At 38.5% G+C, this 12317-nt stretch overlaps 1 protein-coding gene across 1 annotated transcript in view; it reads left to right on the top strand.

Moving 5' to 3' along the window:
• The window catches only part of SMC1B (structural maintenance of chromosomes 1B), a 72456-nt gene that overhangs the window by 34985 nt on the left and 25154 nt on the right, over positions 1-12317 (top strand). Inside the window, exons 12-14 of the mRNA XM_039234502.1 lie at positions 7525-7671; positions 10269-10406; positions 10954-11070. Coding sequence (XP_039090433.1) covers positions 7525-7671; positions 10269-10406; positions 10954-11070 — 402 coding nt within the window. The remainder of the gene's footprint in view (positions 1-7524; positions 7672-10268; positions 10407-10953; positions 11071-12317) is intronic.

The raw sequence follows: 12317 nt of genomic DNA, 5'->3' as shown, positions 1-12317 counted from the left end.
TCGCGGTTCGTGGGTTCGAGCCCCGCGTCGGGCTCTTGGCTGGCTGCCAGCTCAGAGCCGGAGCCTGTTTCAGTCTGTGACTCCCTCTCTCTCTGACCCTCCCCTGCTCACGCTGTCTCTCTCTCTCTCTCTCTCCTAGAAATAAAAATAAAACATTTAAAAAATAAAATAAAAATAAAAGTGAGGAAATAATAGTACCTATTTCATAGTGTTAAAGGGTTAAATTAAGTAATAACATGCAAAATGTCATTTTAGTGCCTAGCAAATAGATCTCAAAATGTGCTTGTTATTTTTTTATTTAGTAGTTAATTTACACATTGGATCTGGAATGTCCAGAATTGCAAATTAATACAAAACAGGCTGTTGTTCTGAAAAGTAGGAATTTCGGCATTAAATTTATTAACTTACCTAACATGATTAATTTCTCATACATTTTAGTACTTCTGTCAGCAGTCCTAATTTGATCACTGTCTTAATAATCACTATCATTGATTTCTACATATTAAGTTTAAGGAGGTATCATAATTGAGTTACTAAGATACCTTATTTTACTACCAGTTTATACTATAATTGATTTTTGTATATTTGTAAAATATGTTTTTTAAATTGACTTTTGAAGAATTGTGTGGTCAATTTAAAGAGGTCACATGAGGATAAGACTGTTTATTCTTCCCTTCATTCAACAAACATTTATGGCCTATATCTTTTTTTTTTTTAATAGTTTTTTGTCAAGTTGGTTTCCATATAACACCCAGTGCCCATCCCCACAAGTGCCCTCCTCCATACCTATTACCCCCCCTTCCCCTTGCCCCACCCCATCTGCCCTCAGTTTGTTCTCGGCATTCAAGAGTCTCTCATGGTTTGCCTCCCTCCCTCTCCCCCACTATTTCCTCTTCTCCCCCATGGTCCTCCATTAAGTTCCTCCTAATCCTCCTATACGTGCAAACATACGGTATTTGTCCTTCTTTGCCTGACTTATTTTGCTCAGCATAACACCCTCAAGTTCCATCCATGTTGCTACACAGGTCAGATTTCCTTCTTTCTCATTGCCATGTAGTATTCCATCGTATAGATAAACCACATCTTCTTGATCCATTCATCAGTTGATGGACACTTGGGCTCTTTCCATGATTTGGCTATTGTTCAGAGTGCTGCTATGAACATTGGGGTACGTGTACCCCTATGCATCAGCACTCCTGTATCCCTCAGGTAAATTCCTAGCAGTGCTATTGCTGGGTCATAGGGGAGTTCTATTGTTAATTTTTTGAGGAACCTCCACACTGTTTTCCAGAGGGGCTGCATCAGTTTACATTCCCACCAACAGTGTAGAAGGGTGCCCGTTTCTCCACGTCCTCACCAGCATCTAGAGTCCTCTGATTTGCTCATTTTAGCCACTCTGAGTGGCGTGAGGTGGTATCTCTGTGTGATTTTGATCTGTATTTCCCTGATGAGGAGGGATGCTGAGCATCGTTTCATGTGTCTGTTGGCCATCTGGATGTCCTCTGGAGAAGTGTCTGTTCATGTCTTCTGCCCATTTCTTCACTGGATTGTTTGTTTTTCGGGTGTGGAGTTTGGTGAATTCCTTATAGATTTTGGATACTAGGTTTATGGCCGATATCTTGTTCACAATAACGTGCCTTACTCCTCTAGGCTGTATCTTGTTCTTTTCATTACTTCAAAATTTTAGTTAGCTTCATTTGTCTTATATGTATCTTAAGTGTATTCCAGGGACTTCTATCTTCTTCCTATTGTTATTATTCCACTTACAGAATTTTCTGTTTTAGGATGTGTAAAACATTTGGGTAGATGTCACATTTCACAAAAATCATCTGATGTCTTCAATTTGTGTTTGGTTTTCCAGTGGACTTGATATCTTTCTATAGACTTGATATCAGGTTTAACATTTTTTGTATTCAGATATTGCAAGTGACATCACAAAATGATATTTGGGCCAGTGTATTAACTATACAGTATATATAAACTACATAACATAAGTTAGCAGTTCTGCTGGCTATAGTTTGGTCATCAAGATTTTCATGATATCTCAATTTTTAAATATTTTTTAAAATTTGTATAACAGAATTTTAAAATCTGGACTCTTTAAATACATGTGATTATTCCATCCATTGTCCTTAACCAGAGAAACAACAATAATTTGCTTCTTTTCCCATAGGTTGGGTGATTGTTACCTAAAAAAATATATGGAAAGATATATTTATGTTTTTAATATGGTTGCCAAAAACCAGACCCAGAAAAATGTGATTAACTAGCTAGTAATCTGTGAAAAGATCATTTTTCCAAAAATTATGAACGTTAAACAAGAAAATAAAATGCAGGTTACAGTAAGTTGAAAAAACTGGGTACCATCTAGAACAGAATATAGTTGAATCTAAATTTCATACTTTATATCAGAATACATTTCATATGGATTCAAAATATAAATGTGAGAAATGAAACTGTAAGTATACTAAGAGAAAGCATGGGGATTTACTCTAAATGTCATAAATAGTAAAGTCTGTCCAATATGACCAAAAAGAACTAAAGCCATAAAAGATGGGTTCACATAAACATAAAAAATTCTGCATGGCACAAACCACAGGCAAAATCAAAGGGCATGGCAAACCAGGGAAGGTATTTGCAACTCAGAGTAAAGAGCAGATTTTCCTACAAATCAGTGAAAAAAAGAACACGAACCAGAAAAATGGATGAAGGATTTGAACAAACTTATTGTCATAAAAGGAAATATAATTGCTCTTATATATGAAAACTCATCCTCACTTTGTATGGGAAATGCCAACTAAAACTGCCTGTAGTACTGTTTTCACCTGTCACACTGACCCACGCTGGAAAGTTTGATAACACTGTGTGAGGAGAGAAACCCTTCCATCCACTGCTGCGAGAGTATAAATTCATATCAGCCCTGCGAAGGGCTGTACTTTGTAGGAACTTCACAACAGATAAACTCACATGTACATGAAATGATTTATTTATTGAGCCTTTCTGTGTAACAGGAAAACTTGGAAACAATCCAGACAAGACTAATTCAACGAAAGAATAGTGCTTTCGTAGAATGGAATACTAATAATGTGCAACCATAAATAAGAATAAGCCCTTTAGGTATGAGACCATCTCCGAGATCTATTCAGTTTTTTTAAAAAGTAATATGCAGACTAGTGTGTAGTGTGTTACCGTATGTGTAAAACATTGGGGAAATAAGAGATTTTGCATGCTTCAGTTTATGCAAGAACATCTCTGGGAGAATGTATAAGAAATTCACATTGTTGATTTCCTCTGGGGAGGACATATGGGTGGTGGGGGCCAGGGAAATTTTTCACTCTCTACAGTCTTGTGTCTTTGGATTTTGAATTGCGTGACTCTCTTTTCCATTCAGATATAAAATGTTAAAGTATATTATTTTTCATATCACTGAAAAGCAACTTTAAAAATATGTATAATCCGCATAACACAAAAATTTATGGGAGAATCTACCTTAGCAGTTTATAAGACCAAAACACTATTTCTTGAAACAGTTGAAGCTGATTCGGTGGAGTGGTTGGTAATCCTGCAGAATGAGTTTTTAATGCCAAAGAATTTTTTCTAGCCCATACTCTCTAGAACTTTCATTTGGTGTTATTTAAAAATTCCTCCAACTCTCTGTTACATGAAATCCCAGCGTACCAGCCAAGGTATTTTTCAGGAATGTAACCTCCAACGTAAGCATAGGATTACTGCCCCGACCAACTAATGTCAGCTTTAAGTTAAGGAAATTGCAGGCTGGAAGTTAAAATTATAGTCCTTTTGGAATAGGAATTTGACTAGAAATAAAATGAAAATAGGTCGTTTGAGATTACATTTGCCTTTAGAAGAAATGTTATTTTAATAAACCTAGAAACTGTTAAAACACACAAGATTCATAATTCTGTGAATTGGTTGCTCACAATGTTTTTGGATTGAAGGAAGCATATAACATGGTGGGTGAGAACACGGGCATAGATGTTTGACCAACATGGACTTTGGTCCCTGTGTATGGCCTTAGGCAAATTACCTAATATCTTTTAGTCCCTGTCTATACAATGGAAATAATACCTACTTCATAGGGTTGTGAACATAGAACCAAACAGCATATATGCACTACATCGAGCACGTTATGTGCAATAGTAAACAGGTACAATAGCAGCAGCAATAGCCAGCCAGGCAGTAAAGTAAAAGAACCTCAAAAAATTGTCTATACCCCCGGCTCAAAGAGGAGAAGTTGACTTGGAGCCGGGAAGAGGACACTGGCATTGGGTTCACGCACAGGGTGACAAGTTCTCATTAGCTCGGAGCTCCTGATAAGCTTCTCCCCACGTCAGCCCCACCGAGGTTTTCTTCACTGTCATGTTTGGTGTTTGTGTATCATAAATATAAGTTAATAAATGGGCAGTTCAGAGATTTTGGAAAATAGAACTCAAAAGGGAAAATGAAAACCATCCTTAACTTGTCTCCCAGAGTTGCCAGAGAACATATATGGACACACTACCTATATTAAAAAATTGTTCATTGTTTATCTGAAATTCAAATCTAACTGGTCGTGCTGTTTTTCTGTTTGTTAAACCTGGCAACCATAGCCTAGAAAGATCTAGTGTGTATTATGGTATATAAGCTGTATGTTTAGAAATCAGTTCTATCACTCTTAACTTTTGTAAGGATTGTTTTTACATGTTTAATGGGGTCTTTACTATAAGATCAAATATACATTTACTTAATTTTTCATTTTTTTGGTAGTACCAAAATTCTGATTTTAATTTTAATCTGGAATTTATTTTGACCTGCATTATTAGGTGTAGGTATTAGCATTTTTCCCCCTAAATGGCTAATTACCTATCACAGTATCATATATTGAATAATTTTTCTGCTTGCTTAATTGAATTCTGTGATTTCTCATTTTCTCTTTTCTAGTGATTTCTCATTATGGATTATTATATTTGGTTCTTTTTCCACCTAGTGTAATTTCTTATCTCTAGTTATTATTTGAGGCTACCTTATTGCACATTTATGTTATAATCTTTATTATAATTTATAAAATAATTTCTTTTAGAAAATAAGATATGCATTATAAATAAGTAAAATATTAGCCTACAAGCACTGTGAAATCAGCATGTCTGAAACTAAATTAATGTTCTTTCTATATCTTGATCTCCTGTATTTAATTCTTGGTAACACCATCCTAGCTACGTTAAGTTATGGTTTTTCCCCAGGGATTTCTTTGTAAGCTCTATAATCCCCAAGCTTTTCTGATTATACCTCATAAATATTTCTCAAATCCTTTTCCTTTTTTTCATCCTAGCTGCTATTGGCTGATTTCTCACCATCACCTCTAGCTTCACGTGGACCAGTCTGTTTTTCAAATAGTTGCCAGAGTGGTCTATTTAAAGTTCATGTCTGATGACTTGTCTCTCCTGTGTGCTCCCTCCCATCCCATTCCATGCTAGTGCCCTCCGCGCCCTCCATAAACCCCCTTGGTCCTTAGTGGTAGTCAGTCCCCATTCTTCCCCTGAGGGCACAGAGAGCTCCACAGTCTGCCCTGCCTACTAGCTATACCTCGGAGTTATTCCTTCACGGTCGCATTACTTTCTAGGAATTCCAGACTCTTCACGTTCCCTCTTTCTCCATCCCAACCCTGTGACACGTGCGCACACAGCGTCTGTGTGTCCGTGACCCGCTGCCTGCGTTCCAGCACCGCCCTTTTCCGGGCTACCTCCCACCCGTGTGTGGCAGAGACTGCAGTTCCCTGCTCAGTATCCCTTTCCCTGTTTCCCTTCTGTGTGACAATCTAGGAGGGGCAATTGGAAGTAAAAGGCAATCATCAGTAGGCCTGCCAGGAAGTTTCTAGTAGAACTTTCACCTCTCTTCATGACCCATAGACACGACAGCTAGAGCTGTAGGGTTCCCCTGGGCTACCAGACGAGTTTGAAAATGGTCACTGAAGAGATACAGATGTACACATCAGTAATGACATATAGCAGACACTCTAAGTAAGCTTTATGGAGAACACAAAAAGCAGAAAAGGAGAGGAGCCTGTGCAGTTCTTCACCCTTCATCCAATATGAATGAAATCCGGTTTGGCCAGGCAGACGTGCCCGAGCTGAGCCAAAAGTGTTCCCAGAGAGCGATGCTGCCTCCGTATCACTTTAACTTGTAGAGAAGTCAGGGGTCAGCGAGGTGTGCACCATAGGGCTTCCTGGGCAGGAAAGCTGCCTTCCACTCAAAGAGGGCTGCCCGTTAGGAGCTCGGTGTCCATGCCCCTGCTCTTGCTCTCCAGTAAAGATGTAGTGTGTTTCCACAGAGCCGTTTCAGACCAGGAGTAGACTCCTTGCCAAGCTGCCAATTGGGAAGGAAGGGAGCTCCTAAAGCCTTCCAGAAATTAACAAGGCTGTCTCCCTTGAAGAGTAATCCAGATACTAAGGATGATAGAGCAATATTCTATCAGGAGTCTGGGTTTTTCTTAACTCTGGAGCCACCATGCAAGCCCTGGAATGCATACTTCTGTAATCGTGAGACAGAAATAAACCGAGTTTTCTGGTAAATATAGTTAGTTACTTCTAAACTAGTCCCTCTGATAAGATGTAATGGAAGCCTTCACCTCTTCAGGAAGCCTTCTGTGGAGCGGCTGGGTTAGAGTCCTCCAGTTTTATGCTTCCAGATTATTCCAAGTATGATTTTAGCTTATCACTTTATGTTGTAATGATAGGTTTCTTTTCCCCATGAGTGTGATTTGCTGAAGGTCAGTATGGTATGTCACTTCCTTTGGTCACTCCAGTCCCCGGTATAGAATGTCTCAAACACAGTAGCACGCCGGGAGTGTTTGAGTGAAGGAATGAATGAGACTTCTATTTGTTGGCTTCTTTTTAAAACAAAAAAAAAAAAGCCTCACATTGCGTGGTTTTAGTCTTCCACAGTTGGTCTGCTCCTGCTTTCACTAAGTAATTAGAAACATTTGCAAAATGTTGAGAATCATTTATTGCATAAAGCTTATAATTACTCACAAGACTATAAACCTGAAGCTATTTTATACCTCTGTCTGACTCCATTTTAATGTTTTTCATGGTCCCAGTTTCATTTGCACCTGGGAGAATGTAATATGTTTAGTATCCTAAAGTTGCTAGGGCTGTTTTCATAATATGCCACTGGCATGTGATAAGAAATTCTTCAAAATACAGGAATATATAATGCAAACTATTTGATACTAAATTTCCCTCTCAGTATTGAATATGTTTGAAACTAATGTACAATTTATTTAGAAACTTTTTAACTGCTGCTAATTTGTTGCCTAGAATTGCTTTGGGCCTTAGCAAAACAGGATTTTGTATTTGTGGTTCATTTATTGGTTGATATCCATCCCTTCATAAGTTGGGTATTTTATTCATAAATTTCATTAAGTGGTTTTCCTCACCTATAAATTCACAGCTGTAAAAATTGCCATGTTATCTACAATTTTTTATCTTGTGTACATCTCTCCAGGATAAAATATTTTTAATTTTGCAGACAGTAGCTCTTGATGGAACATTATTTTTAAAATCTGGGGTGATCTCTGGAGGGTCAAGTGACTTAAAATACAAAGCTAGATGCTGGGATGAGAAGGAGATAAAGAACCTAAGAGACAGAAGAACCCAGCTGATCCAGGAATTGAAGGTGAGCCTGTGCTATAGAGGTTGTGGTTTACTAAGTTGAATAATTGTGTGTTTAAACACATTTTTGTGGTAATACAAGGACTATGCCTGTTTTAAAAAAAAATGAAGTAAAGCAAAATAGAATAAATTAAAATACAAAAATCTTTCTCTTACCTCCTTACATCGCAGTGATATTTGCTAAACAGTTTGATATATGGCCTCTGGAAATTTTCTCTGTATATGCAAGTATACATATTATTTTTCCTGCTTGTTTTACGATAGACTTTTGCTACAAATAGTGTTTGCAACAAGCTTTTTCATTTAACATTATATAACACGGACATGTTTTCATCTTAGCATACAGAGAGCCGCTTATTTTTACGAATCCTGCCTGGTATTTCATTGTAAAATTGTGTTTATTTAACCAGTCTCCAATAATTGATGTGTTTGTTTTTGCTGTTACCAGAGATGCATCATTACACATTGAAAACATTTTTTTAAGTTTATTTTTATTTATTTTGAAAGAGAGAGAGAGCAAGTGGGGGAAGGGCAGAGAGGGAGTGAGACAGAATCCCAAGCAGGCACCACAGTCACCACAGAGCCTGATGTGAGGCTCGAACTCACAAACTGGAAGATCATGACCTGAGCCAAAGTCAAGAGTTGGAAGCTTAACTGACTGAGCCACCCAGGTGCCCCTCATTACACATTCTGGAGAGAGAGAGAACAACAAAGTACCTAGGAGCATAAATTCTGTAGCCACACTGCCTGAGTTTGAATCCTCACTCTGCCGCTTATTGGCAGCATGACCTTGGGTGAGATACCTACCCCCTTTGTATCTTAGTTTTCCTACCTATAAAATGGGGAGAATAAAAGCGCCTTCCTTTTAGGGTTATTTTAAGGATTAAATCAGATAATCCAGTTAAAATACTTAAAATGGTGTCAGGCTTGTGTGAGTACTATATACATGTTTGTTGTTATTATTTAAAATATATTTGGGGGCGCCTGGGTGGCTCATTTGGTTAAGCATTTGACTTCAGCTCAGGTCATGATCTCACGGTTTGTGAGTTCGAGCCCTGCGTCGGGCTCTGTGCTGACAGCTCAGAGCATGGAACCTGCTTCAGATTCTGTCTCCCGCTCTCTCTGCCCCTCCCCGACTTGTGGCCTGCCTCTCTTTCACTCTCAAAAATAAATAAACATTTAAAAATTTTTAAATATTATTGATTCTTTTTTAAACATAGAATCTTTTTTTTAATTTTTAAAATGTTATTTATTTTAGAGAGAGACAGAGGTGAGCAAGAGAGGGGCAGAGAGAGAGGGAGACACAGAATCCGAAGCAGGCTCCAGGCTCTGAGCTGTCAGCACAAAACCTAATGAGAGGCTCGAACTCACAAACCACAAGATCATGACCTGAGCCAAAGTCTGATGCTTAACCAACTGAGCCACCATCCAGGTGCCCCTTACTGAGGACTTTTTAACTTGATAAAATGATATTCTAATTTTTACAAATGAAGAATTCCCTGATTAATAAGTTTAAAATAAAGACTAGGTTCTGTACTTATCAAAGAGTTCTTTCCAAGTTGATATGAAAAAGACATTTATGATAGAACATCTGGGGAAAGGATAAGATTAGACAGTTTGTAGGAGGAGGTTGTCCATTGGCTAATAAACATGAAAAAAATGCTCTATATGGAATGGAGAGCTGTTCTAGCCTTTGGGAAAGCAGTGGTAGCAGCTGTTAAACACATGAATACCTTTGACCTCTTGATCACACCCTGAGGATCTATTGCATGGAAACAAAACCATGAACACTCAAGGTGTGCATACAAGTTACACTCTGGGGTTATATGCAGCCATTGAAAGAATTAATCTAGAGCTTTATCAATTGACTTTTGTGACTAAAAGAGAAAAACAGGAGGCAGAAAAGCATATTCAATATGATTCTGAATTTGTAAAACGAGTTACTGTGTGTACACAAATATCCATGTAAAGACTGGGAGTAAAAGTACAGAAGAACATACATACACTAGGAAGTTCACCTGGTTGAGTAATAGGGTGGGCGAAGGAGAAGGGGATGCACTGAAAGCAGGGGCGATCATTTCTACCACGTATATGCTGTGTATGGAACACACTTCCCACTCCTTGCTTTTCCTACCAGGAAGTATGTTAGTTTCTGGGGTGCTTGTTGTAGGGCGTTGTGGCCACTCCAGATGGCTTGTGTGCTTAGTCTCTTATCAGAAGAAGGAAAGATGGGGAGCACCTGTGAGGCTCCATCAGTTAAGCATCTGACTCTTGATTTCAGCTCAGGTCACAGTCTCACCGTTCGTGAGTTCGAGCCCCACATCGGGCTCAGTCCTGCTGGTGTGGAGCCTGCTTGGGATTCTCTCTCTCTCCCTCTCTCTCTCTCTGCTCCCCTCTGCCTGCTCAGACACGGGCGCGCGCGCTCTCTCTCTCTCTCTCTCTCTCTCTCTCAAATAAATAAACTTAAATTTAAAAAAGAAAAGAAGGGAGGATGGGGTGTGGGTCTGATTGTATATAAAAATCAGTGAAATTATGAGATCACTGAAAAATGAAAGTGCTGTTCTCTTTGTAAAATGTTCTCCTGTTTCTCTCCCTTGTTAGGATCTGATGAAGATACTTCGCAAGGAAGCCGACTTGAAACAAATACAGACTCTAGTACAAGGAACTCATACACGACTCAAATATTCCCAGAGTGAACTAGAGATGATTAAAAAGAAGCAACTTGCTGCTTTTTACCGGGTACTATGGGCTTACATAAAACTTGATGGAGCTTATGGGGCGCCTGGGTGGCTTAGTCGGTTAAGCATCTGACTTTCGCTTAGGGCATGATCTCGCAGTTCGTGGGTTCAAGCCCCGTGTCAGGCTCTGTGCTGACTGCCAGCTCAGAGCCTGGAGCGTGTTTCAGAGTCTGTGACTCCCTCTCTCTCTGACCCTCCCCTGCTCACACTGTCTCTCTCTCTCTCTCTCTCACTCTCTCTCTCCTAGAAATAAATAAAAAACATTAAAAAATTAAAAAAAAAAAACTTGATGGAGATTAGAACCAGGACAGAGAATTTCAGGAATTACAGTTATATAACATCATGTAATTTTTACACTTTACCCCATGATGGAGATTATATTATAGTTTATTTTTATGGTTGTTAATCTTGATATACAGTTGTGCCTGTAGTTACCTTATCTCATGGATTCCTTTTATCCTGAAAGACACATATCACAGGTTTCTTTTTGCTTCATCATCTAAAGCTAAAATAGCTATTTTAAAAAGAAATTTTTCTCTTGTAATTAGGAACAATCTCAGCTTCAAAGTGAACTGCTGAACATTGAGTCGCAATGTACTATGTTGAGTGAAGGCATCAAAGAACGACAACAACGAATTGAAGAATTTCAAGAGAAGATAGATAAGGTCATGCATCGTGTATTTACCACTGATCGGCATGTCAGATATAGTTCTAGACCAGAAACCAGATATAGGGCTTCTTGAATGTACACTAAAGCAGTGTGATTAAGTGCCTGGTTGTACTGGTCTGCCAAATGAGTTTGTGGTTTTGGGGAACCACTGTGGCCCCTCTCACAAGATCATGACCAGTGCATACTCTCTCTTTTGCTCTCCAGTCTCTCCCTCCCCAGTGTAATAACGATAGCCTTTTTCTTCTCCCGCTGCCCTTAACACCAGGAAAGAACGAGCTTTTCATTCAGATTCCTTTTAAAGTTACTTATTCCCTCAGTAATTATTTCTTGGACATTTATTGTATATACCAGGCTAGCGCTTGCCTCTGGGGCAACAAAAGTTTGGTCATCTGGCCTCTGCTTATAACATGACAGAAACTTTGTGGCTTAATTCATTCTGCCGTCGATCTTCTCTGATCTCTGATGGAAAGTCGTCTGTCACAACATCCCTGAGTAACTTCCACCCATTGCTTTAGTTCTGCCTTGTGTCCCAGGATTGGAAACCACACTGACTTTGCTCCTTAATTATCTCTTTTCCGGGTTAAGTACCCCTAATGTTTTTATCATGTACATTTACCATGGATTTAAGACTGGCTCTGGCAACCATCCTCTGGGCTCTCTGTTTATCCATGCCCGAACAAAGTTTAATGTCAAAATATTGTCTGACCTGTACAAAGCACCATGGGACTCAACACATGAACTGTAGCTCTCCATAGTTTTGATTATCTAGTTTTGTAAATTATAACTTACCACTGCATGAATCCTATCACATTCATAATTTTTATTCAGACTAAAACCTGAAACTTTTTAATATGTCCTGCTGTTAAAAACTGGTCTCTCTTATCCTATAATTGTATATAAATGCAGGGCTTTAAAGATATTGAGGTTAAATGTTATTTTGTTGGGATTTGGCTCATTCTAGTTTTTCCACATCTTTCTGAGATGTCTTAATTCAATGTCCCAGTCCTCATGGCTTCTATTGCCCTGGACTCTCTAGTATTACTTACTCCTATGTAAAGAATATTTTATTTATTTATGTAGAATGTTACATTATGGTGTAGCTAATGTAAAGGAAATATTTCTGATTTTGTTAAACACTTCATAAAGCCAAGACAGTTAATAAGGCCAATTATGAGCTTCCTTATTTAGTTTTTAGAGTAAGAAATTTGAAAATAGATGGGTGTAGTTTGTGGAGTTAAAGAA

Source organism: Hyaena hyaena, unplaced genomic scaffold (genome assembly GCF_003009895.1).
Source record: "Hyaena hyaena isolate Hyena2069 unplaced genomic scaffold, ASM300989v1 scaffold_4, whole genome shotgun sequence".
NCBI lineage: Eukaryota > Metazoa > Chordata > Mammalia > Carnivora > Hyaenidae > Hyaena > Hyaena hyaena.
This window is presented reverse-complemented; position numbering and strand designations above follow the sequence as displayed.